The sequence below is a fragment of the Cucurbita maxima genome, unplaced genomic scaffold (genome assembly GCF_002738345.1).
Source record: "Cucurbita maxima cultivar Rimu unplaced genomic scaffold, Cmax_1.0 Cma_Scf00012, whole genome shotgun sequence".
NCBI lineage: Eukaryota > Viridiplantae > Streptophyta > Magnoliopsida > Cucurbitales > Cucurbitaceae > Cucurbita > Cucurbita maxima.
In genome coordinates, this window is record NW_019272028.1 from 2858838 (window position 1) to 2885810 (window position 26973).

At 34.7% G+C, this 26973-nt stretch overlaps 6 protein-coding genes across 11 annotated transcripts in view; 3 read left to right on the forward strand and 3 right to left on the reverse strand.

Moving 5' to 3' along the window:
* Window positions 1-85: 85 nt before the first annotated feature.
* LOC111487576 (DEAD-box ATP-dependent RNA helicase 39-like) lies at window positions 86-3023 on the forward strand. The gene is made up of 5 exons (XM_023135026.1): window positions 86-683; window positions 1943-2032; window positions 2105-2293; window positions 2584-2724; window positions 2838-3023. The coding sequence occupies exons 1-5, from the start codon at window positions 189-191 to the stop codon at window positions 3021-3023; spliced, it is 1101 nt and encodes a 366-aa protein (XP_022990794.1). The 5' UTR covers window positions 86-188.
* Window positions 3024-3264: 241 nt separating this feature from the next.
* LOC111487577 lies at window positions 3265-3699 on the reverse strand. The gene has a single exon (XM_023135027.1). It carries the CDS (start codon window positions 3697-3699, stop codon window positions 3265-3267), a length of 435 nt encoding a protein of 144 aa, XP_022990795.1.
* Window positions 3700-4687: 988 nt separating this feature from the next.
* LOC111487326 lies at window positions 4688-9795 on the forward strand. Of its 2 annotated transcripts, none has more exons than XM_023134707.1 (2): window positions 4688-5284; window positions 9445-9795. In XM_023134707.1, the coding sequence occupies exon 1, from the start codon at window positions 4773-4775 to the stop codon at window positions 5277-5279; it is 507 nt and encodes a 168-aa protein (XP_022990475.1). In that variant the 5' UTR covers window positions 4688-4772; the 3' UTR covers window positions 5280-5284; window positions 9445-9795. The 2 variants fall into 2 exon arrangements, with proteins under 2 accessions (XP_022990475.1, XP_022990474.1); XM_023134706.1 differs by having other exon boundaries at window positions 4689-5284; window positions 9435-9795.
* A 425-nt stretch (window positions 9796-10220) lies between these two features.
* Window positions 10221-14203, reverse strand: LOC111487174 (probable LRR receptor-like serine/threonine-protein kinase At1g34110). The gene is made up of 2 exons (XM_023134447.1): window positions 10808-14203; window positions 10221-10729 (listed from the first exon to the last, which is right to left on the reverse strand). The coding sequence occupies exons 1-2, from the start codon at window positions 13659-13661 to the stop codon at window positions 10311-10313; spliced, it is 3273 nt and encodes a 1090-aa protein (XP_022990215.1). The 5' UTR covers window positions 13662-14203; the 3' UTR covers window positions 10221-10310.
* A 2442-nt stretch (window positions 14204-16645) lies between these two features.
* On the reverse strand, window positions 16646-19619 carry LOC111487219 (30S ribosomal protein S1). 3 transcript variants are annotated; one of them, XM_023134543.1, is made up of 10 exons: window positions 19527-19613; window positions 18658-19127; window positions 18485-18559; window positions 18314-18385; window positions 17844-17924; window positions 17656-17753; window positions 17371-17496; window positions 17234-17282; window positions 16970-17151; window positions 16646-16824 (listed from the first exon to the last, which is right to left on the reverse strand). In XM_023134543.1, exons 1-10 carry the CDS (start codon window positions 19552-19554, stop codon window positions 16818-16820), a joined length of 1188 nt encoding a protein of 395 aa, XP_022990311.1. In that variant the 5' UTR covers window positions 19555-19613; the 3' UTR covers window positions 16646-16817. The 3 variants fall into 3 exon arrangements, with proteins under 3 accessions (XP_022990311.1, XP_022990309.1, XP_022990312.1); XM_023134544.1 differs by having other exon boundaries at window positions 16647-16824; window positions 18658-19281; window positions 19527-19619; XM_023134541.1 differs by having other exon boundaries at window positions 18658-19618.
* A 3171-nt stretch (window positions 19620-22790) lies between these two features.
* Window positions 22791-26973, forward strand: part of LOC111487202 (type IV inositol polyphosphate 5-phosphatase 3) — a 9052-nt gene continuing 4869 nt past the window's right edge. The window contains exons 1-6 of one of the 3 annotated variants that reach the window (XM_023134509.1): window positions 22791-22881; window positions 25448-25501; window positions 25615-25732; window positions 25960-26031; window positions 26569-26641; window positions 26736-26840. In XM_023134509.1, coding sequence (XP_022990277.1) covers window positions 25472-25501; window positions 25615-25732; window positions 25960-26031; window positions 26569-26641; window positions 26736-26840 — 398 coding nt within the window. In that variant the 5' untranslated portion in view covers window positions 22791-22881; window positions 25448-25471. Of the gene's footprint in view, window positions 22882-25182; window positions 25502-25614; window positions 25733-25959; window positions 26032-26568; window positions 26642-26735; window positions 26841-26973 lie in introns of those variants that run through there. The other 2 variants (XM_023134508.1, XM_023134510.1) reach the window with 2 other exon arrangements.

The window sequence follows — 26973 nt, forward strand, 5'->3', positions numbered from 1 at the left end:
TACTATTATTGATTTTTTAAGAAAATAAATGTAATTTTACCTAATATAAAATTCTTATTAATTTCGCACCAAAATCAATTTTAATAAATTGACTAAAAATGAACGATAAATATCGTTAACTTCGAAATTTTAAAAACGTAACCTAACAATTGAACCTGAGGCAGGTTGAACGGCCTTACAGCACCGCCATGGGAAGTAGAAGGAAAGCTCTTCTCGAGCTCTCCCACTATTTGAACAGCCTCTCATGTCCAACGAAACGTTCCTCTTTCCACAATCCGGTAATCTCCTTGAACGCTTTCTTAGCTTCTCGATATTTTTCCTCTTCCTTCTCCAGAACCTCCGAAACGGAAAATGATCGACCGCCACGAACGGACAGAGAAGCGATGCTTCTTGAAAAGTTCAGGAACAGGAAACTCAAAGGCTCGTCGAATATCTCGAGAGAATCATTGAGTTCTAACTCTGCTGTGAAAGGGAGTGGGAACGGAGGTGAGAAGGTGATGACAGGTTTCAAGGAGTTGGGGCTTTATAATGAAGTGGCGGAGGCTGCGGAAGGGATGGGATTCTTTGTTCCTTCTGAGTTGCTTTGTGTAGGGATTCCAGCTCTTTTGGAAGGGAAGAATGTGGTATTGGGATCTCTTTATGGACCAGAAAGGGCTTTAACTTACTTGTTGCCTCTCATTCAGGTTCTTCTTCTTTTATCAATTTGAATCTAATTATCCTTTGGCACTTAATGAATTTATGATGGCGTTGAGTTCATAATATCATTCAAAAGTGTATTTGATGGAGATGTATGTTACTATTTGACAATTTCTTGATTAAAGTTTATCTTTGGGTTGATTTTTAGAAATTCCAATGTCGAAATTTGTCTAATGAAGTCTCAGAAGCAGCAGATTAGAAGTATAGGCTATTCTAATTTTAAATATGTTTTGGAACATGTGCATTTGAATTTTGTGTGCTTGAATATTAATTTGACTAATGAGGCTTCATATATGGAATATTAATATGATATAAGGAAGAAATTATATTGGAAATCCTGAACCTTTGTTCAGTTCAACGACATATAGATGGAAATTTGAACTTTCAACCGTTTCGCTTTTAATCAATGATATAATGTAATGAGATCCCATATCGGTTGGAGAGGAGAACGAAACATTTTTTATAAAAATGTGTAAACCTCTCCCTATCAGACGTATTTTAAAAACCTTGAGAGGAAACTCCAAAGAGAACAATATTTGTTAGCGATGGGCTTGGATTGTTACAAATGGTATCAGAGCCAGACATTGGGTAATGTGCCAGCGAGGAGGCTAAGCCCCTAATGGGGTGGACACGATGCGATGTGCCAGCAATGATGCTGGACCTCGAAGGGGGTGTATTGGTAGGTCCCCATATTGATTGGAGAAGAGAACGAGTGCCAGCGTGGACGCTATACCTAGAAGGTGGGTGGATTGTGAGACCCCACATAGATTGGGGAGGAGAACAAAACATTCTTTATAAGGGTGTGGAAACCTCTCCCTAGCAGACACGTTTTAAAAACCTTGAGGAGAAGCCCGAAAGGGAAAGTCCAAAAAAGACAATTTCTTCTAGCTGTGGGCTTGGGCTATTACATATAATATCTTAGCTAGTTAGACTATAAAATTAAGATCTATTGCAATTGCCTGTTAAATTTACACTAAACCCAAAAGCTTTAAGTTTAAGCTATGATAAATGTAGTCTTTTAATATGCTCGTAATTCTCATTCCCAGTTCTTGAATTGTGGAATTGGCTATCTTGCTTGGTCTATTCTTCTTCATTTTAAGAGTTTTTCACTCTCCTCACCGTGCCTTTTATTTGATCTGCATTTGGAATGTTTTAATATTCCAAATTCCATCTAGATTTGAATAAATGCTTGTTCACTTTCATGATCTTTTCCCTCATTGTTATGTCTACAATTGGCTCTTATTAGAATCTAAAAAGAGATGCAAAATCAAATGGTGTAAGGTCCAAGCATCCCCGAGCCTTCGTTATGTGCTCAACCACGGAGCTATCTGACGAGGTATCCAGACCTTCATGAATAAGATGTTAAGTCCAACTACAGTTTGGTTGACATAAGAATATCACCCTGCAGGTGTTTCAGATGGCGAAGTTCATCAGCAATTACAAGCAGTTGAAAACTGCAAAGGACAATGGTTTTGGAAAATTAGAACTTCAGAATGGTGCATCAGATGTCTCGATCGGCCTGTTAATCGGCACCCCTAATGAGGTCTCTGAACTCATTGAAGACGGGAGCATGGTTTCGGATGAAATCAAGTACTTGGTATGCAGTCAACTATTCATACTACATCTCTAAAAATAAATTTTATCTGAAGTTTTCGTGGACAGTAATTGAAAAAAATAAACTGTTCCTTGCTCTGTTTAAGCCGCAGATATCACATCTTCTAGGATTGACCCTTCTTATTTTTGATAATCTGCTATAATTTTCAGTTATTTCTGCTTAAAATAGGCGCTAGGTTGCTAATTTAGATACGAAACTATATCGATATCTGGGTTCATATTCTCAGGAAACCATCAAGATTGTGAATTTTTTATATTGTTCTTATGAAACAGGTATTGGATGAGTTGGACACAATGTTCGACCTAGGCTTTGGCCCCAACATTAAAAAGATTTTAACTTCAGTAAAACAATCTACATCAAGACACTGCAATCAAAAGTGTCAATCTGTTGTGGTCACCTCGACGTTGATTAAGGTTATTTGTTCTACTTTGCCTCATTACTAGATATAGAACTTTTGTGCATTGATCACACGGGTTGGTTCATGAAACTTTTTCTCCGAGTTAATAATTTGTCGTATAAATTATAGATGTTGCACAAACAACATTCGTCCCTTGTGGAGTCTCTTAAGCGAAGCGATGGAGGAGAGATTGCTGCTATGCTTCTTGAAATTGAGGAAGAAGAGGCGTTCCATCTTATGGAATCTCCAGATACTCTGAAATGTAAACTTGCGGATGCGGTCGAGTCACTTCGTGCGTCCACAAATAGAACTTAAAACTTGATATCGACTTGTTTTACGTGATTGCACGTTAACTTTGAAAGACTGAATACGAATGGGCTGTTGTTTTTGTGTTTTTGGTGATAAAATTATCATTTCATTGCAAGATTGATTACATTCCAGGGGTTTGAAAGATACAAGGCTGCATACAATGGCGAGCTCTTAGGGAGAGGACAGAAAAACAAATGAAAGGTAGATTCTGAGATGATATTTTGTCTGTGATTGTCAATGTTTCTCTTCACTTCCAGGTGAGTAGAGGAAACTGAGTTCTAGCAGGGGTTACGACGTTTCCATTGGAGTCGTATAATATGACGCCCGAGAAGTCCGGTAGTTGACACTTCCCACCCATGAGTATGTTCTTCTCCCATACAGTAGCTCGTTGCTCTCTGCTGAAGAACATCTCGTCGTTGTCATTCTCCGGCTCGGTGGCATTCACAACACAGGTATTCACTCGTTGCGTAGTCACTACTGTCGCTTCTTGGTTAAGCTCTATTACAGGATCCTCAAACTCATAGCCATAATCCAAGCAAGCATTCCAGCGACGACGCCATTTCCGAGCATGGGAAGCACACATAAACAATGCAAAAGCACACAAGAGAAGGCTCGCACCAGCCATGCCAACCTGAGCTGTGGCTTGTGAAGAATGCATCATCATTTGTAGTTGCCTTGCCATTTTGGGGAAATCTGAAAGCTTGTTTGCTCTGAAGAAACTTTGAAGGCAACAGGTATTTATACAACGTTGGGTAAGTGGGGCTGTTGGTTTTGGAGGTTTTGTTGACCTGATTTGTGGTTTGGTGATCATTTTCCACTTATCTCTGCTTCTGATTAACTTTGCATTAATTTATTAATCCAACAACTCTTGACAGAGTTATAATCTTGTTCATGATTTTGGATGCATATCCAATAATTAAATTTTGTTTTTATTATATACTTGTGTTATTGTATTATATAATACATTTACTATTTTAAATTTAATAACTCGGTATAGTTAGATTAGTGACCAAACTGTCCATTTGACATTGTGTTTGTCAAAGGTATCTAAACTTGTCCTTGAGAAATAGTTGTTCATATTGACGAGAAGGGATGTACAGATTCCCAAGAAGAGAGGAGCTAAGGTAGTCTCGAGACTGTCCCTCTATTCTTTGTCTCACTAATTTAGGTTAATTTTTTAAAAGAATTTATAACGAGGCTAGAAATTGAATTTTTAATAATTTTTTTCTTGATGCAAGATATATTATTTTTTTAGAAAATATAATCAAAATGAGTTCAATATTATTATACTTTCACTTCTTTTTCTTATGGGTTCAATATCAATTACACTTGCATTGAATTCAATCTAACTATTATATCTCGTTTAATAAGGTATTAATTTTTTTTCTAAGGTTAATTTTTAAAATATAAAATAAATAAAAGATTGATTCAACTAAAAAAAATAAAGTCTGATTATAAAATTTAAAAAATATATATTTTTTAAATAAAGGGTTATTTCATCCAAAATTAAGTTTAAAATATTTTTTATTTTAAGGATCTTAATTAAATTTTTGAAATATAAATTTGTTTTTATTTATTTAGACTCTCAAAATTGTTTTGGAATTCTATAATCCGTACCAAACAAGTCCTCAGTGACGTGTAAAACCCTTATTTCACTGTCGCTGAACTGATGCTTTCACCCTTTATGCTTCATGTTCTCACTGGACCCTGATTTCCTTGGCCCCCTTGTTCGTAATATCCAGAAATTGCGAAAAAATGAGCCCTCGATTACGCCTTTCACTCTGCAGATTGCTTGCCGGAAAATCTCAGGCTTCTACTTCTTCATCTTCGTGTAGCGTTCGTCGAATTCTTGATTCTGCTCTGTTGCCAAATTCTGAGTTTCCTTACAAATTGCGACCAGATGATCTCCATTTTTCGTATTTAATGAGGTCGAATCGTCAGTTTGTAACTCTTCAGTGTTTGAGGAGGTACAGTGGTGGTTCGGGCAACTCGGAGCCGGAGTTTGATCAGATTAGAGAGGTGGACAGGATCAATCTCAAGTTTGCCGAAGCGAGAGAAGAGATAGAGTCGGCTATGGAATCTAAAGAGACCGTTTATTTTGATGAAGAGGCCGAGTGTGCTCGGGATGCTGTGAAGGAAGTTTTAGAAATGTACGAGGGGCTTCTTGCGAAATTGTGCGAGAACGAGAGGAAGGCGTTGCAGAGGTCCATGGGGCTTAAGATTGAGCAGTTGAAGGCTGAGCTTCAACAGCTTGATGAGTAATTGAGGTTCATGTATTTCATTTTGTTCTTCCCAATTTTAAACATATCCAATTTCCCATTCATTTTCTTGCCTGATTGCTGCTTGTGACATTGTAAGCAAGTTTGGCGTTAATAACTCAGCTCTAGGGTTAGGAATGGCGTGTGGGAACTTGTTTAATTGTTTCTTCCTCGAGAAATGACACTACTGCTACAAAAATGATTTGACGTTTATTCTGAATGGCTTGATGCCGCTAAATCTTGATTATCGTTTCGTTATTGAGGATTGAACTACCAATGAAAGCATTATAGCTATACTATAGACATTTCATTTCGCACTTCATGGTGCATTTGATTCTGCATTTTATGGGAATTTTGTTTGATTGGCGATCAAATGTCTTGCTTTTTGGAGTTTAAGATGCAGAAATGCTGAGTATATATGTGTGTGTGTGTGTGTGTGTGCTATTCAACAGAATTGATACAGCTTAAGGGCAGGGAGAAGAGAGAACCCCCTTCCCAGAGCTACTTACAAAAAGCTTTTCCAATTGTTGAGTAACATCAAAAGGACAACTAATTACACAAGAATTTACCCACGCTATGACACCGCCAAGATGCATTTAGCTGCAAAGAGGCATACTTATTTTCAAAGAGTCTACGGCTTCTTTCAAGCCAACTTCCCCCCCAAAAAAAGCTCTGGATACGAACCCCGCAAGACCTTAGCTTTCTTATTAAGGTTCTAACCGCAATTCGTCAGCTTTTTTGGGAAGGCAAATTGTGAGATCCCATCTCGTTCGGGGAGGAGAACGAAGCATTCTTTATAAGGCTGTGGAAACCTCTCCCTAGTAGACGCGACCTTGAGAAGAAGCCCAAAAGGGAAAGCCCAAAGAGAGGACAATACCTGCTAGCAGGAGGAAAGAAAGACGTGGTCTGAAGATTCCTCTTCATTTTTGTAATGGCAGCACATTGAAGGGAGAAGGGCCTAGTCTTTGCATTGCCTTCATCATCAGTAGTGAGACTCCTGTGGGCTAGGGATCATAAGAGTGTCATTAGTGTTTAAGGCTAAGGTTTAGTCATAAATGAAGTAGAACTAGTCTGTTTGATATTGATCTTCCTCTGCTGCAATTTTTATTACCAGTGACAAGATTCCTGTGCAAACTAAATTAAGTTCACTTACGAGGGATATTTATATATTTAACTTTATGATCCAAGCTAGGGTAAAGACAGGAATAAGATTCAATTTACTGCTATCATATTAATAGTCACCTTATATTAGTTCTAGAAGGTGGCATGGTTCCTAACTGTATATCTTGGTCTTGCAAGATTTCTTTAGCTTTGTTTTACACGTATGTACGTGTGTGTGTGTGTGACATGTTCTTAGTCATGTTCTCATCTTGTATATTTGACCGTTCATAGTAAGGGCCATGCAAGACCTTATCCTCTGGAAAACTGGAACACACTAGTTTCCATGCTGCTGGATTGTCTGAATCACTTTGCTGCAAAGCCGATAAGTTTCATCTGGACTTGTCCATAAATTGTAGATTGTAGAAAAATTGGCCAATAGGTGTTCTTTTTCTTGATGTGCCTGTGATGGAGAGGGATCACTCCACAAAGACTCCTCCAATTCCACTGTCATAAGAATCTTCCATATGTCAGCTGCGAGATCTCACATCGGTTGGAGAGGGGAACAAAACATTCTTTATAAGAGTGTGGAAACCTCCCCCTAGCAAACGCGTTTTTAAAACTTTGAGGGGAAGCCCGGAAAAGAAAACCCCAAAGAGGACAATATTTGTTAGGGGTGGGCTTGGGTCGTTACATCAACTCTGTCATCTCTCATCTAAGCTCCTAATGGAAGACAAGAGACTGCTAACTTTGCTTTGGTATCTTTCTACGAGACAGTTAAGAATAGTATTAAAACACATTTGAAGAATAAAGGATCGAAGATCAATATTTGTTAATTCTAATTACAACACCATGTAATTGGATCTGCTTTACAAGTTAAACATTCATCCACCAATTGGTCTGCTACAACTTTAGACAGTTTGCTTCCTGAATTTTCTAGCAGCCTGGGTCAGAACCTTTTTGAAGGACCATACCAAATAATTTGATTGAAGCCCAAACAAAAGAAAAGTGGATTTGATGAGGACTATACATGAAACTGAGGGAGATGATGTGTATGTAGCAAAATGAACTAGGAGGTATTCATTGAACTTGGAAACAGAATGTCTGTAGGATATACCATACGCTCCTGACAACTTACAACCATAAAATGTAGCTTACACTGCCTGCTGAATCTCATCGGAAGATTTGCTCTAAGATAAGCTTTTTGGAGCCCTAATTTTGGAGTTTTCTCCTACATACTTTTTTTGCAATAATGGATGTGATAAGAGCAAAGAAAAGCTTCTTGCAGGTTCTAATAAGCGGGTAACTAAGATCTACATGTCGGGAAGAAGTTAACATGGAAATATTTAGAAGTTTTAACTTTCAATGGCATACCTTCAATGGACATATATATATATATATATATATATATATATATATTCATATATATTTCCTTTCAATTTCCTTGTATGGAGGAACAGAAGGGAATCTCTGGGGAGTTATCAGTCCTCATTTTGCTTCATCTTCTAACGTGTGGTTAAGATTCTCTTCCATTATCGGACCGTCTATTTCTTTTATAAATTATTGCACCAACTTTTGCACAAATTCAATTTTATACTGCTTATATTTATTGTAGACCCAGTAAATTATAATTTTATGCGTGTGATTGATTTCTGGCTTCCTCTTTTTCGGGCTTGATGGGGTTGAAAGACATAGCTTTTTTCTGTGTTCTTTGAGAAGGAAACCATATTTCATTGATATTGACTGTAGTTGCATTGGTATTAGAGTTCTCTTGTGCCTGTAAAATGGAAACTTTCTCAAAATTTGAAGTTCTAAACCAAAGTAGTTTTGTATAGGCTCCTTTGCAGAAAAGACTTTTCTTTCGTTTTACTAATCACCCTCAATAAAATCTCATTTCTTTTCAAAAACAATAAGAAAACCATGTATAGACTTAAAATTTTTGAGTGTTGCAGCCTTTATACCTCTCTCCTGGATAGATGGAATCAATTTCCTGTTTAATAGCTTGAACTTTTAAATGTTCTAGATGCTGGAATTATAGGCTGATGCCCAACTGCTATATGAAACTTAGGAACTTCTTTCAGGTGATGATTTTACTAGTCTCATCGAAGTCGTAAAGCTGCAGTTCATTAGTTTATATGGACTGAGGTGAATTTCATCTTTAATTCTTCATAGATTATGAACTTTTAGAAGTTGTTAATCAGGTATGATTGGAAAGTTGTTAACGCTTATTATTCTCCAAGGCTGTTTAAGTTCTAAAAAGTTTGGGTAAAAAGGTCCCAAGAGTTGTATATAGTCTGGAAGATTTAGGTTCTCTGTCTCTTAATCTGATTTATATAGTGGAGGAACCATTCAAAAAGGAGGAAAGGGGTGATGCATTTTTATGATATCACTCATTTATTAGGCCCATTGCACATGGTTGGAAAAGGTTGATATCTGGGGTGGTTCCAAATGTTGTCTACAACTTTTAGCAGTGGTCATTATAGGCATTATCTTAGCTTTAGTGGAATGATTCTGAAAGGCATTCTTAAAGATTACATAACTTTTCATTATCTGTATTGTGCATTAATTATTTTTCAAACTTCCCTCACTTTCTTGGTTACATTTTTCATTGCTTTCAATGGTCATCGTTTTTATTAGTATGATTTTGATCTCTAAACTCTTATAGTTTCATAGTTGGTCTCCAAACCTTTACCCTTGTTCATTTGGATCACTAATTCCTTAAAGCTTCAATTTCATCCCTGACTTCTAGTTTGGTATCTGCAATAGAAATCTTGTTTTTATGTTCATGAATGTGTAATATAAACATAGTTTATTAACTATATGTTATATTCCATCTATTATTGCATTTAGAATTCAAGAAAAGAGAAGGGATTAATCTTGATATTTTGATAATGGAAGAACTAACATGGAAAAAGAAATAAAGTTGAGGATTCAAAAGCTGATGGAATAGAAGAATGAAAATTGTGTAAAAGTTGACCAAAATCATGAAGTAGAATATGAATGATAATAGGGTTTGCATCTTTTTGACCTCTTTTTTGACTTGGTGCTGGATGTGATGAAGGGTATTGTAGCTTGTGGAGAGGAGACAAGATTTGTCTTCTGAAGCATGTGCCCTTCAAAGTAAGAGAAGCATGCCCTCCACAGCTTGTCTGCTTTTTTCCTGCAAGATATGGCCTACTACGCCACACTACACATGTTGGAAATCTGGAAGATCACTGCCAAGGAGTTCCTCCCCTTTATTTCAGGTGCCCATCTTGTGGATTGATTATAATAATAATAACAAATACCAAAGTTTTTAGTACGTTTTGAAATATGTTTAGAAACTGCTTAGTTGCATATCGACGAGTAGGTATCGTCTCGTTGAAATATATGGGGTGGATAGATAGGTTCATTAACTAATATATACACGAAATGTCGATATATTGATAATAATAATAATAACGAATACCAAGTTTTTAGTTCGCTTTGAAAAATGTTTAGAAACTGTTTAGTTGCATATCGACGAGTAGTTATCGTCTCGTTAAAATATACGGGGCGGATATATGGATGAAATCTCGATATATTGATAATAATATATGTGGTTAATAATAATAACAAATATCAAGTTCTTAGTTCGTTTTGAAATATGTTTAGAATCTGCTTTGTTGCATATCGACGAGTCGGTATCGTCTTGTTAAAATATATGAGGTGGATAGACAGGTTCGTTAACTAATATGTGGACCAAATGTCGATATATTGTTAATGATATATGGGGTTGATAATAAGTTCGTTAAAAGTATTTTGAATGTCGATAGACGGATAGATGGTTCATTAACCAAGATTATTTCGAATGTGACCAAATGAATTGATCTCTTCCATTAAACAAAAGCTGTACAAGATTGCAAAGTTCAATTAGATGCCACAAAGATCTCTCTATTTCAACCATTTCCCTCAATTCTCACCCCAATTTTCTTGTGGGTAAGCAAGAATTATTTGAACTTAAATTTGAGGACTGCTTTATCAGAGGTTGGGAGGTTTTGCCCCATTCTTCTGGAGGACTCTTCACCTCCATCAATAATGCTACCACTTCCTTCATTGTTGGCCTTTCTGCTGGAGAGGAGTTAACACAAAACATGGCTATACCAAGTGTTTGAAGCATTTCTTGAACCATCTGATCTGGTAAGCCTTGGAGCTTTGCGTCGAGTATCGATATAGCAGGCTCGAAGCTTGCCATCTTCTTCTTCACCCATTCAACAATGTGAAGACCGTCTCCAACTCGTGCCTCAACTGCGCTACGGCCACTTAGTATCTCTAGTAGAACAACTCCATAGCTATAGACATCACTCTTCTCGGTTATATTCATGGTATATCCGTATTCTGCATTGGTTTGGGAAAATTTTAGAAACAAATTCAACCGTAAAGATAGTTGAGCGACAAATAGAAAAGGAAATCTACCTGGGGCTATATAACCGTAAGAACCTGCTACTCTCGAAATTGCGTGGTGATAATTTGGAGCATTCATCAACTTTGCTAGGCCGAAATCTGCTAGATAAGCTTCAAACTTGGAGTCTAGAAGTATGTTATTGCACTTGACATCTCTGTGAAGAATTGCAGGCACACAATCATGATGAAGATAAGCTAGACCCTGTGCTGTCCCAACTGCAATTTTATACCTAGTTTCCCAGTCCAAATTCCTGTTTCCTTGCAAGAGTTGTTGTAGATTACCATTGGAAATGTAGTTGTAGAGAAGTAGCTTGACGCTTCTATTAGAGCAATAACCAATGAGCTTCACTATGTTTCGATGTCGAATATGCCCGAGAATTTGAATCTCCGCTGCACACGAGTCAACTGCTTCTTCATCCTGCTTCGTTTTCCATAGTTTCTTCACTGCAACTAATTCACCATTTGGCATATCTGCTTTATAAACAACCCCAGAACAACCTTTTCCAATTATGTTTTCGTACTTCATGGATTCCAAGATGTTATCTATGGTAAAATTGAGCTTCTGAAATGGGATGAAGGTCCATGGATAAGAGAAATCCTCGGCAGCCGATGCAGGGGACGACGTCCTGGAATGTTTCTCTGCCATGTACTTGCGATTTCGTGAAACTACTATCCACAATGCAAAAATTAGGATGAGAACTGCAGCAAGAATGATGGTAATCAAAGCAGCAGCTTTTACAGACTTTAAGCCAGTTCTTCGCATCGAACTCGAAGAACAAGTAAATCCATTGAGTGATTTACAAAGATTCACATTCTGATCATAAGCATCTCGTGGTAGCGTTTTAAAAAATGGCGTTACAGGCATAGGACCTGAGAAATTGTTGTGGGAGATATTGAGAGAAGTGAGACTAGTCAAGAGACCCAACACTTTAACGTTTCCAGAAAGCATGTTATTGGAAAGATCAAGTGATTGTAACTGTGTCAAACTGGACATCGCCTCGGGAATTTCTCCGGTAAGCCCATTCGAGCTCAAGTCCAAACTGATCGACAAGCTCTTCATGTAACCAATTTCTGGTGGTATGGTACCAGAGAGACTGTTGTAACTCAAATCAAGTAGAGTTAGTTTCTCCAGGTTCTTGATGGACTTCGGAATTGACCCTGTCAGTAGATTATTGTTGAGAATAAGTTTATTCAAATAACTGAAGTTTCCAAAGCTCTCAGGAATTTCACCGGTGAAGCTGTTTCGACTGAGATCGAGCTGCTCCAAGTTCACCAACTCCCCAAGCTGGGGAGGAATTTCACCAGTTATATAGTTATTATGCACATCAAGTAGCTCAAGAACTGTAATATTAGCAATCTCAGGCGGAAGGCCACCCGAAAAATGATTCATATACAAGTCGAGAAAGACGAGATTTTGCAACCGTCCTACCTCCTTCGGAATCTGGCCTGAAAGCTGGTTTTCTCCAAGCCTCAACCTCACTAATGATTGACAATTTGCGACGCTTTGAGGCAACCCGCCAGATAAAGAATTTCCGAGGAGCAAAAGCTTGCTCAGCTTCTTCAAGCTGAAAATTTCTTCTGGGATTACCCCAGTGAGCTTGTTTCTTGAAAGATCAAAGGCATATAACTCAGTGCAGTTGCCAAAGGAAGATGGTATGGATCCTGACACAGAATTCCCCCATAAGAAAAAGCTTTGCAGGGATCTCAAATTGCCAAGTTCTGGTGGAATTACACCTGATAGTTGATTATTATCAAGCTGAAGGGCAGTCAAGCTTGTGCAGTTGCCTAGCTGCCACGGTATCGCACCCGAGATCGAATTGTCCGATACATGAAACTGTTCAAGAACAACCAACTTCCCTAAATCACTTGGGATTTCACCAGAAAGATCATTCTCCGACGCATCAAAAACAACTAGAGCCGAACAATTTGAAATTTCCGACGGTATCGACCCAGATAGAGCATTGCCCCAGAGAAACAAACTAGTAAGCTTCTGCAACCTACCCAGCTGAGGAGGAATATAACCATTGAGCTTGTTCATATGCAAATACAAATCCCTTAGCTCAGAACAAAGCCCCAACTCAGGAGGTATTGAACCAGATATCTCAGTATCATAGAGTGACAAAGTTTGGAGGTTGATTAAGTTCCCAAATGTAGACGGTATAGCCCCCGAAAGCGCCGTAGCCGCTGCCCCGAATGTAGTGAGATTAGTAAGCAGCCCCATCTGTGACGGAATCTCTCCAGAAAGAAACGGATTCCCTCCGATTCGAAACTCTTGAAGAGACAGCAAAGAACCAAATTGTGATGGTATAGAGCCATTAAACAAATTGTCTTGGAGGCAAAGAATTTGCAGAGAAGCCAGATTAGCAAGCTGCGGAGGAATCTTACCAGAAAGTCTATTGAAATTCAGGAAAAGGAATTGAAGTGAAGAAAGAGAACCAAGCTGAGGAGGAATTGGACCATAGAGATCGTTGGATGAAAGGTCCAACAGGCGAAGATGAGTGAGTAGGCCAAAAGAGGAGGGGATTGAGCCAGATACATTGGTGGAAGAGAGATTAAGAAGTTGCAGAGAAGATAAAGAAGACAACTCAGGAGGCAAAACAGAGAGGTTTAAGAACGTTTTAGGAAGAGATAATGAAATGACTCTGTTCTGAGGAGAACAAGTGATTCCTTCCCAAGAACAAGGGTTTTGGCTAGATGGATTCCAAGAGGCAAGAACAGAAGGACCAGCAGCAGATATGAGAGAGAGAAGCGCTTCTCCATCGGGAGATAGAGAAGCAACTAATGAACTCTCCATTGTTAAGGTTAAGCACATAGCCATGAAGTACAATAGATACCGTTTAAGAAATCCATTGATTGCTCCCTCCATTAGAGCTCTGGAAAAAATGATTTGACCTCCAAAACGAATAAAATTAACTATGGCCGTCGTCTCGGTGGTTGCTTTGCTTTGCTTCAATGGCGGATAAAAGATTTTCACTCACTCTCAGTGACAAAATCCATGTGAAAGAGGTCTCAATGGTGGAATCAAATAGAACGAATGCTTAAATCAGACTCAATACAGCATGTGAACGGGAAATATATATTATTCGAGGAAAAAACTTCCTCAAATCAATCAAAAGCAATTAATGATCATCATCCAAGCCTCTGTAACTCACCATGAAACCTACCCCTCCGAAGCCGGAATTGGAGATATCGCCGGCGTCCACCGCTTCAGTTCCGAGCCGATACAACCGGAGCTGGAAAGTCCTCAACCATGGAAGCCATGGCAAGTGGTTGAAAGTAGAGAGTGTTTTTGCCGGAGCTTGGTCGAACTGCTTCAATGGCGTTTATGGGATGGGGGAAAAATGTGAGTGAGAGAGAAAGAGGAAGAGGGGGGCAGTGTGCAAGTGCATGCTATATTATCGAGACGTGGGATTCGAACTTCTTTCTCTATTTATTGTTTTTAAATTGAAAACAATCATGACTTTATTTTGCTGCAGCCATCAGCTTATTTGGGCACTATTTGTATTTTTTCAAGGGTATTTACGTCTTTTCCTAACATTTATAGAGTCTATTTTAGGCCATAGGTACACCCGTCACTAATGAGCTTTGGAAAATATTGGCTTCAACCGGACGTCGAAGTCAATAGAGAGAGTATTCTTTAATTATAAACTCATGATCATTCTCTAAATTAGCCCGACATAGGACTTTCACCCAACACACCTAACTATAATCTTGACAACACAACTGCCCTATTGGTATCTTCTCGTCCCTTTATAAATTGAACTCTACTTTTAGAAGAACAAAAGTCAAACATAAATTTTGTCGTATTCAAAAACTTTAAAATTGAACCGGCTAACATATAAACTATCAGGGCTCCTTAATAATTCAAACGATCGTAGAAGGTTATGAGTCGGGCTTAGAAGGAGAAATCAAACGCATATTAAAAGCGTTTAAATTTGTCTTTTCAAGTGTACACTGCAACAAAAGTAAATAAAACTAAATCGATACAACTGAAACCATTAATAACACCCAAAATAACAAAAGAAAATTAAGTTAAGTACGTCAGACACAAGAATATAAATGACGAATATAACCTTCCCATCGAGATACTTCCAAACCTTTAAATAACTTGGTGAGAAAGTAAAATCAGTTATGGTTCATAAACGGTCGAATCATAAACTTTATTATTAACGTCATTCATAAACTTTATCATTAACGTCATTAACTCAATAAAGACTAAGATATATCGATCGAACAAACTTTACCATATTTGATCGAACGTAATAAAAATAGTATGACATAGGGGTAAAATGGGAATTTAATCCAGCGTAGGGCAGGCGGAAGGAGAGTCAAATATTTCAGGGCCATGTCCAAGCCTATTGCCTTGGAAAGATGATTATAAAAATAATAAAAAAAAAAAAAAAAAACCCACCAAGCCTGTAAGGGCACTTCGTACATTGTGAAGACTTTTAGGGTAGTGGCTTTTACGTAATTTAACGTATTGCCCATGTTCAGGTAGGGGCTTTTCCGTAATTTAATCTATTTATAACAAATCCCCCAGACGTGGCCTTAGCCCTTTGGATTATATTATTATATTTGAAGGGTAGGCGTCAAAAGGGAAACAAGCTCAGTTCCAAGGGCATAATCGATATTTCGTAGACAAGGTAATTTAATTTTCCCCCTTTTTTTTTTACTGCGTCATTAATTACCTTCATCCGTGAAAATATGAGGATGAGGTCCAGGTTAGTTTGGTTACCGAGGTAAACGTGGTGGGTTTGTTTTGGGAAGGGAGGAAAAAAATAAACAATAAATAATTATAATAATTATTTTATTTTTTAGGGCACAGTGAACGATTAGGGCGTGTTGGGGCTTTTGCTTTTATTGTTTTGTTATGTTTACTTTTAGCCGCAAGGCAGTTTTGGAGCGAAAATTTGAAAATAATATTTAGAAAGACGATTTTACCCCCTATGAGTTTTGATTTCCAGGGGTAATTTTGGGATTTCGCTTGTGTGTGCGGCGGTGATTAATTGGGTGCAGTGCTCCATATAGGTGGGTGAAAAAAAGTGTAGTCTTTTATATATATATATATATATTTAAGAAACAAATAAAATAAGTACTAATTTAAATGTACTTTATTTTATTTGTGTTATTTTTCCCATAAATATTTACAAGCCCAATGACTCCTCATCATCTTTTTTTTTTTTTTTTAATTTAAAAAAACAATTAAGACTAAATTAAAAATATTTTTTTTTAAACTCGAGTGAAAATTAGTTTTTAAATAATAAGTCATCCTCTTATTTAATCCCGAATCTCTCTTAAATCTTTTGATTTTATTTCTTTGTTTAGAGGCTCAAGAAATTTCTAAAGGTTCGGGATTGAATTATAAAAAGTTAAAAGGGTAATATTATAAATTTGAAATAATAAAACTATTTTTAAAAATATAAGTAATTTTATAACTTAATATTAAATTAAAAAATGGTTGACCTCATGTACACATATTGGATTAAAAATGACTAAATATTGAATTATGTTGGATCTTGAATAATTTAATTTGGTACTTAAACTGTATAAAGTAAAAAATTTCATTTGTTGTTAAAGTTCGTGGTATATTTTATAGACATCTTATGTAGTATCATACAAAATTTGTATTTTAAATGTTTTATTAATTTTTTATTTTGTATCTACTAAATTTTTTAATTTCAAAAAAATCATAAATTTCTATTTGACATTTTTTTAAAATTTTAAAAAATTAGAAGTTTAATACATTATTGGACACAAACTTCAATTCTATGTCGTATATATAAAATTTAAAAATTAAGAGAATAATTGAAAGACAAATTAAATAATTTCAAAAGTAAAAATAAAAAAATAAAAAAATAAAGAAAACAACAAAGAAAAATTCACCATGTAGAAACCTCAATAAAGAAGAGCTGAACAAGACTTGATGTTCAAAATTTGATCTTTAAAACTTCCCTTTCCCTGGATTTTCTCTCCTTAAAACTCAAGGACACCGATCCCGATCCTGTTCAAGTAACGTCGTTTCTCATTCCCTGGATTATATATCGTTCCACAAAATCAAACAGGAACGGCCAACGACAAATGATATCGAAAACTTATTCGTCGAACTAAGGAAACTCTTGCCATGAAGGGTTGGTTGGTTAGGAAGCATGAAAGAGAGATCATATAAACAACTACCTTTCGAATTTAAACCACTTCCAGTTCGCATACATACTCGATTCTTTATCGAATGGAAGATCTGTAGTTGGAGCACATTCGGACCTTGGAACGGGAGCAGGTAACGGCCTGGCTACGCCTTTGATCACGGGTAGCTTTTGTCTATACTTCTTAGCCATGATCTTGGCCTCTGAAAATACTTTCTGATAAAGGAAAAGAAAAAACGACTCGGTCAATTTTTGAAGAAAATGAAGTTCATCGGCGAGGAGGATCGATGTGTGCTACCTCTTTGTTCGATATAAAGAGTCCGGGCACGCTTTCGAGGTCAGCTATACTGTAAAACCATAAAGGCAAAATTTTAAGTTATAAGATGCATCAATCATAAGACTGTTAGATTGAATAATAATATGTTTCTGAATTACCTTAAAGATATCTTGTTAGGAAAATTTGACTTCACGACTAGAACTTTGACCTTTTCGCCCACTACAAGTAAGTCACTCACCGAGGTAACTCGGGCACGGGTGATGTTTGAAACATGGAGTAAACCGCTGAGGAACATTCAGATGGATGTATCAATAATTCTCAGAAACTAAAGAACGATAAGAACAACAGAATATGGTATGCCCGGTCAAAACATAACGCTAAATTTTTAATTTCATCAAACTGAACTCGGGAGAAAGTTGCAGGCTAAGTAAATTGAAACTCACCATCTGTTCGTATCGCCAATTCTAATTTGAGCTCCAAAAGGAAATATTTTCGTCACGGTCCCGTCTAGAAGCGTTCCCTCTCGTAGGTACAACATTTCCTGAGATAAAAGACACAAAATCGCCTATTTATTGGTGTACTCATGCAATACCTTGAGGAGAAAATAGAAAAATGTAGTGGTGAAACTGACCCAAGCTCGTCTCTCACTTAGTATCACATCGTTCTTAGCTTCAACTATTCGAGTGATTTGCACAAAGATCCGACATCCCACCTGCACGATAGGAGACAAGTACAGTGAGTTAAGGTCGTCTATACAGTCCTTTTGTCCAATTATGTCAAGCAAATGTTGCAGCAAGCAAAGAGTGTTTAGTAAGATAGCTATTGCAAAGAGCTCGGTTCAAGGCACAGAGGAATCTAATGCGAAAGGCGCACCAGTTCGAAGGGATTTGAGTAATCATGAATAAGAACATGATACAACAACATTTTCATGAAAGAAAGAAACAAATCAATGTTTATAGGACATGGTAACTTCGTAGTCTCGGGGCAACAATGATTTTCAATGGAACGGGGAGAGGCCATTTACATGACAGGTGAACCGAACGCTTTTCTAAGATAACGCATATAGCAGCTGAAAAATCAAAGAAACCGAAGCCTACTCACATATTCTTTCCACTCCGTGAAGTTATTTGCTCTATTCAACAACTCGCCCTTCGGAAGAAATGCTCGCAAACCCTGCATAACAAAAGTTCAGAACCGAACCGAAACAAAACATAAGCATAGACAAACGAAACAGAAGTCCAAGACCAAATGAATTACTATCACATAAACAACCTCAATTCTTGTAAGAAGGCCTCCTGTATTCCACTCTGATACTCTAACTTCAATTGGCTCGTTGAGTCGTTTTATCTGTCGAACAAGGAAACCACAACAAATACATACATTTCTTCTTTGTGCCCCCTAAGACGGAAACTTCAGTAAGCAGAGAAGCTTGTCAAGAAAAGAACCTGCCTCACTCGATGCCAAGCTAACCACCGAAACAATCTTCTAGTCGTTAGCAATGGTCGACCACCGAGTCTCCTTCCCAAAACCTCTGCAAACAAAACCGTGCCAGTCTCTACGATAGGTTGCCCCGGCCCTGGTCCATCGCAAACAGCATTATCATATTTCACCAATCCCATCTTCCCATTCACCATAAAAGACTCGGCATCCTTGTTGAGATCCAAGAATTCCATCTCTTTGTCATACAAACGAAGCACTTCTTTTGTCAACATTGTTGCTAATAAATCCGCCCCCATATCGATATCAAGCTTGTTTTCGTCACCTGAGACAACTACACCAACCACGACATCTCCAGGTTTGGGCTCATAGTACTCAACATTTAATTTATTGGCTTCTTTATCAGATTCATCCTCTCCATCAATTTTCTCTTCAAATGCTTGTAATGCTTTTTCCTCTTCTTCATCTTCCACAGAATCTATAATCTTAAAGAACTTCATAAATAGCGTCAAGCTCTCATTCTCATCGGGATTTACAACCTCTTTATGAACTTCTGATGAACTCCCGTTGCTTATAGAAGCACGAGAGGGTTTTTTTAACAAACTAAGTTCATAAATCTCTTCAGTTCCATCCTGGTTGCCCGATAAATTACGAAGAACACCATTCCTAGAGCAAAATATTACGCTATTTCTTTCCCGAAATGTAAACTTCTTAGATTTATTGCAGTTATCGGACCAATAAGAAGTGGAACAGAACTTTGAATTTGATATTTGTGGCGTTAGAAATCTGGGAAAGGTGCGAAATGTTCTAAAGGAATTGGATGAAACTAAGAAATTTTGAGGCTCGGATGACAAATTAGGAACGGAAAGATACTTACAGGATCGAAGTCCCGCAACGGTTAGCATCTCTTTCGGCTGTCCACCTCATGAGCTGAGCTCGGCGCCGTCGCATTCGGCCTTGAAACTTGAAAGTGCATTTTCGAGTGCAATATCCGTCCTCTGTTAATATTCTTCGGCGCGAATGTTCTGGGCCTGGGGAGTGAAGTAGGAGAGATGGGCCGTGGGCTGGGGATCCAAAATGGGCCTGATATTGAACTTGGAGGCTGAGCCCTTGGGTGGATACTGAGGCGATGTGACTGCAGCCACCCTGGACCCGAATAGGGTGAATTTGGGAGTCCCACATCAATTGGAGAAGAGAACGAGTGTCAGCAATGATGTTGGGCCTCAAATGAAAGTGAATTATGATATCTCACCTCGGTTGAAGACGAAAATGAAACATTTTTATAAGTGTACAATGGTATAAAAACCTCTCCCAACATATACGCGTTTTAAAATTTTTGAGATAAAACTCAAAAGGTAAATTCCAAAAAATACGTATCTATTAGCAATAAGTTTTTTTTTTTTTCTAATGTTATAAAATTTATTTTAAGTATTTAAAAATTTATTTCAAATATATTAATTAATATAATTTTTTAAAATTAAAAATTTCAATATTACCCATTAGTTTCAACCTTAAAATGATATATATATATATATATATATATAATATATTAGCAACAACAAAATCCCAATAAAACTTAACAATATTAAATTAAAATGTCATTAATTAAAGGAATATTATCATCAAACCATAATTAAGTAATTCATGCACTTTCATAAGTCGTAAATTCAAACTTGAGTTTATATCTTTATTGTAATATTTGAATAAATAAAAATAAATTAATTAATGTTCTTATCTCAATAGCCAGGTGTCAGACAAGCACAAAATTTTAAATATAAATAAACAAAATAAAAGGATGAGGAAGCTAGATGACTTCACTAAAACTAATATAATAATCAGAGCCGTTGACTTAAATCACATGGAACGGCAGACAAGAACGATGAATGTCTCCTGATGTTACCACGTGTCAATCGTACAACAATCCCATCACCATGTGACGTACATCGTTGCCACCGTAAGTCAAACGCACCAGATTCCTTTCATTTCAATTATAAATACGACCAAAAAAAGGCTGCCTGGAACTTAATTATGTTATTTTTGTTGGGGAAAATAATTTATCGAATATTCGTTGTCTTGTTAATAAATAGCTAAAATCTCTCAAAATATGGCATTGGCATTATCTGGTTCATTTAAAAATTATTATATTAAAATATTTTTTCTCCTCTATATTGTACTTTTAATACTTTATTTTTATTTTGTCTTCATTTGATTAAAATATAAATAAATAAAAAATCTTATTTTTTTATAGAAGAATGTCACGGGTATCTAATGTCCCATCACATTGTCTTAAATTTTTAACAGAAAAATAGCTATTAATATTATATTTATCAACTAATAAATATTTAATCAAACTTTTAGCTTTATATGGAAATTTGTCATCTAGTATATTTAAAAAAAATAAAAATAAAAACCTAAATGTTCGAAATTATTGAAAATAAAATAGAAGAATATTGGAATACAAAAAATAAAAAACTTTTTTTTGGCCTTATTTTTGTTTATGGATTGATTTAGAGCTTTGAATTATTATTTCAATTATGTGTTTGTCAAAAAATAATAATAATAATAATAATATTAAATGATGTATTTAGATCCAATAATGAATAAAAAAATATAATATTTTTTGGTTCGTCCTATATTTCTATATTCATAATATTTAGACGTAGATCTATAACTAAAATGATAGTTGTAATTGAATTAATTATAAAAAAACAAAATTATTAAATATACTGATCGCTATAGTTAAACAAAATTTTGAACCCATGGTTCTCGTAGTCACTTAATTCTTGACCTATGATGATATCAAATAGGTATAATTATAAATTTGATCCATTAATTTATATTTTTTAGGTCTATAAATTTATAATGCTATTATGAAACGGTGGTTCAGTTGTATAATTATATGGTCATAACAACTCAATTCAATTTTATTTAATTAATATGTATATTACACGTATATTTTCAATATATTATTAATATAAATGAATAAAAACATAATATGCAACCTCAACGAATCTTAATAATCGATTATTGATATTTTTTAATACTTTAAATGTATATTGTTAAAAGAGTACTTAATTATGTAAACCAAACTATAGGAACTAAAATTATAATTTAATAGCGATTTATCGTGGATTACTAAATTAAAAATATAAAAAAAAATCCCTTCAACGTGACCGTATAGGCTAGAGTAATTAAAGTAAGCATTTTTTATTTGGTAAATTTGTAAAACTATATATTTTGCAAAAGAGGAAATTAAATTAAAAAAATAACAAAAATTGTCAAATTAAATTGACATAAAACAGCGGCAGCCCCCTGCGAAATTCGTTAATTAACGAATTTAAACAAAATAAAAATAAAAATAAATGTGAAAATGAAGTGACTGCGGTAGACGACGTCGTATCGGATGTTATCTTGGTGGATATTTTGTGAGGACTAGGTCTTCGGTGGATTGCTGCCTGATGTCAACTTGCAAATTCATTAATACAAAAAAAATATATGTTGAAGTAACCCACAAGTTAATATTTGACACCTCCAATCGAATAAGATAAAATAATTAATTCATAATATATTTAATTAATTTTTATAATTTAAGAAATTAAAAAAAATTACAAAACAAAATTATTAGCATATTAATGTTTAAATCTACGATTTGACATTTTTTTGACATTTTTTGTCAAGTCAACCCAACCAACAAAAAAAAACAAGGTTACATTATAACCTAACTTTTCTAATTAATATTTGTATATGAAATTTTAGTTATTTTTTTTTAGAACACGACTCTCCACAATGGTATAAATAAGCTCTCATGGATTTGCTTTGGGCTTCCCAAAAAGCCTCATACTAATAGAGTTATTATTTCTCACTTATAAACCCATGATCATTCCTTAAATTAGCGGATGTCGGACTTTCATCATTCAACAAACTCAACCTATACAAAATTTCATATTAATTCAAAACATATTAGTCGAAAAAACACTTAAAAAAATCTAACTCTAATATTTAAAAATGGTATAAATATTTAAAGTTTCAACATAATTGGCGGAATAAAAAATTGGTCGCTATCACCAATCCTGATGCGACCCTTCAAAATTTGAGAGCCCCTTTGAACGCCACAATATTATAAATAACAGCCAACCAAGCCAAAACCCTCTCTCCAAATACATCAAATTGGTTGAACAAAGGCACGGAGCTACCGACGAAATCAAGGCCTCTGCTCATAAACCACCTTCCAGGTTCTTCTCCAATTTTTCCTTTTCTATTTATAAATTTAATTTTGATTTCTCCCTCGATCACATCCCCAACCTGTTTATTATTTATTCTTTATTTTTAAATAAAATAATCGATTAATTCTCACTTATCTTATTTTCGATTTTCTGCCTCCTCTTGTTTTCTTTTTAGTTTCTAAATTCTTTAAATTTGTTGTATGGGACAATTTTTTAGAACAATGTTAATCCTTATTATTATTTTTACTTCAAATTAAATAATCCAAAAACTCAATTAATTTATGAATGGTAATTTTAATATTTATAAAATTTGTCTAAAAAGAGTAAATTTTTCCGTAAAGGAAAAAAGAAAAAGAAAAAGAAAAGCTCACTAATTAAAGTTTCCATTATTAATTTTTAGGCCTAAAACTTTACAAAAGTTTTAGAAGAAAAAATAGAAACGAACAACCTTTTATTCAAGAATTAACCACAATTTTACTAAAAATCAAATAATAATAAAAATAGATTTCTTCCTCTGAAAAAAAACTATCAAAATTTTCAATAATAATCTTTAAATTAAAAAATATTAAAACATATTTTAGAATTAATTTTAGACATTTCAAGCTTTCAATTTTCATATTTTTTTTTTTTTTTTTTTTTTTTTTTTTACTTTGCAACTCAACCCATAACTCTATTTGGATTGTTCGGTCACCAATCCAACAAATCTCAAATTTCAAGTTGGTCTAAAAAATATTTTTCAACCGAACTGTGCATACCGGTNAAAAAAACTTAAAAAATATTTTTATTAGTTAGTACCACGTTTAGAAAATATTTATGAACTTTCAAAAGAGACACTAAATGTTTGAAGATGATCTATGATTATGAGTTTATAATAGAAGAATACTCTCTCCATAGTAGTAGGTTGGAAAGGCCCGAAGCAAAGTCACGAGAGGTTAGCTCAAAGTGGACAATATCATACCATTGTGGAGAGTCGTATTTATTTAACAAAATTTAAGAGTGTTAACACTATCTTTAAAATTATATTTCAAAGTTCAGAGTAGTCGCAGTCAATCAATCTCTAGCAAATTAAATAAGGGACAATAAAATGGTGCATTTTTTCTAACATGAGGGCCATCCTAATAACCATATCAGCCAGGTGACAAGTTCACAACAGTTGTCTCCCTCATCCTCCACTCTCCTTTTATATATATATATATAATAATTTTTTTAAAAGAATTTTTAAATCTTTTATCCGTAATATTTTAGCTCATCCAGTTATACAATGAAATTAAAAATTAAAAAAAAGGTGGAAAAAGCAGATCATGTGCCTGGCCCAGACTTGGCTTCTCAAGTGGAAGAACGAGGAAAGGTGGTGTGACAGAAAGTACAAATATTATGTCTTACAAAAATGCAACGTAATTATTGAGTCTACGGGAATTTAAAGTTTGTTTTGTAGTTCAAAAATATATAAATAAATAATTTCAAGTAAATGAGAGGTTAAATTAAAATATATATATATATATATTTAAAATTTTTATACAGAATCTAAAAAAATTACTCTTTTATGAACACGACATTAATTTTAATTTTTATTTTTTATCATTGATATATCGATTAAAACTGTCTATCAACTCTTAAAGCTTTTATGTTATTTTTTAAAATTCACAATTACTTTTAAAACGGGATTTGATTGTTAGGAGTAATTTTGAATTTTTAAAAAATGTTTAAAGTAGAGTTTTTGAAATTTGTAATGATAAATTTTAAAGATATTTTTTAAACCAAAAAAATATATAATTTTATTTAAAATTAAAATATTTTTTCTAGATATTTAAAATTTTAAAAGTATTATTAAAACTAATATAAAATATATCTAGTTGAAAAATACAGATATATATTATTTAAATATAAAAACGTGAAAACAAAATTAATAGTTAATAAATAATAAAATAACACACGCTTTAAGTGGAGGCCGAGGGGTGACCGGAATATTACCCGCCATCTGCCGTCCATGTGTGGGCCCACCATTAAAAAAAATTAAATATAGATGATATATTATTATTTATTTATTAAATATAGTTAGTATTATGATCGAGATCATTAATGAAACTAAGACTATTTTTTGTATCCTTATCAAGGTCTCTTAGCCTATAACTATTTATGAGATAAAACATTTAAATATCCATGAAAAAAAATAAAAAAAATGTTTGAATTAATTATTTTAAATTTTAAAAAAAAATACAGATTTAAGACTTTTTTTATTTTATTTTATAATTTTATTATATAATAAAGAAAATAATTGTGGATAATTGTAATAATTAATAGTAAATTACAGTTATTGCACAATATTTGTGTATAATTAATGAAAAGTATCTGAAAAATTAATAGCAAATTACAGTTCTTTCACAAATATTTGTGTATAATTAATAAAGAGCACCAGAAAACGAGGTAGCCATACATCCACTCTCCCAACGCACAACGACCGAATTAACATTCGCTGCACATTCTTCTTCTTCTTCTTCTTCTTCTTCTTCTTCTTCTTCATTCGTCAACTACTCAAGCTCTTGCTTCGTGATTCTCTCTATTTCTCTGTTCTTAGTTTTGTAGCTAGCTATCTCATCAGATGAAGCATAATTCCAAGAATCAGCCTCAGGTACTTGACTCTTTTCTTGTCGTTTGTTTGATTTTTTTGTTGATTCGAAAAGATGAGGGAATTTGCAGAGAAAATGTGCTGAATTATGTTGTTTTGGTTGCTCGTTCCTACAGCTTTTCTGGCCAAGAGTGGTCCTGCGGAAATGGCTGAATATCAGTGCTAAAGAGTCGGATTACAGTGCCGATACCGAAGACGATGAGGATGTTAATTCGTCCGATTCTGAGACTGAAGGTGATGTCTCTAATCTCTTGAAATTTGTTAGAGTTTGTAAAGTTATTGGATGCTTGAAATCCACGTTTGGCGTGGATGTTTAGGTAGCGAAAATGCAATGTATTCTTGGTTTGGTGGTTTCCGTGCTTGAAATCAGAATTTTATCGAATCTTCGCGAGTTTATTGCAATACATTGAGCTATTTTAGGAATGCCGTGTGTTCTGATTTTATTATTTGGTTGCTTGTAGCAGAATGCAATAGGGGAAGAGAATCACGCTTTAAGGTAGACAACAGAGATGAACCACTGGTTGATGCTAATGGTAAATTTTGAAGCACATTAGTTTGCCAATTATTTCCCTCTTTACAAATTATAACCAATGCAACCTCTACCAAAAGATTGAAATTAGAAGAATCTGATGGGAATATGTAGTTTAACTTACTTGAGGTGATTGAGATAGAAATGGATCACAGATGGAGTGTGCAAAGAAAATTTAATGCAACATATTCTCTCTATATACTGAAATTTAAAATTGATATTTCTCCAAATTTATGACATAAATTCATACATATTTTTAAAATTTCAATTTGATAATCTTCAAAGTAAATGGCCTTTTCTGGGTGTTCGAGTGTTTGGACACCCCGTTCCTTCTATCCAATTACTGTCAGATTTCAGCAGATACATACCTTTCTTTTTTACTACAACTTCTCATCATATGTTATGCTTTTCTCATCTGTATAAATTGCAGACAAAATTGTGTGTGTGTGTGTGTGTGTAGGTGACTATTTTTAGCTCGTAAAGAAACTCTTCGTTTTCTTTTTTTCAATTAATTTACTCATTAAATTGCTCGAAACTTTAGATGGGCTGCCGAGGTTGAGAAGAAGAAATTCAGAAACATTTAGGATGCAATATATAAACGCGAAAGATCTCAGGTATGATCGACCATTTGAATATTGTAGTAATCTGGAAATATCTGATTATTATTTTTTTCTGTTGAGTTGAGCTATCTACTTTATCTTGTGTCAGAATATGTGTTGCGACTTGGAATGTTGGAGGAAAACTACCTCCTGAAGATCTGGATATTGATGGCTGGATAGATACCAGTGAGCCAGCTGATATCTATGTCCTTGGGTGAGTACTTTTTATTATTATTTCTTCATTTAATTGACGCTATCTTGAATTATATCTATTGCACTAATTAAGCAAAAAAAAAAAAAAAAAAAAAAAAAAAAAAAAAAAAAAAAAAAAAAAAAAAAAAAAAAAA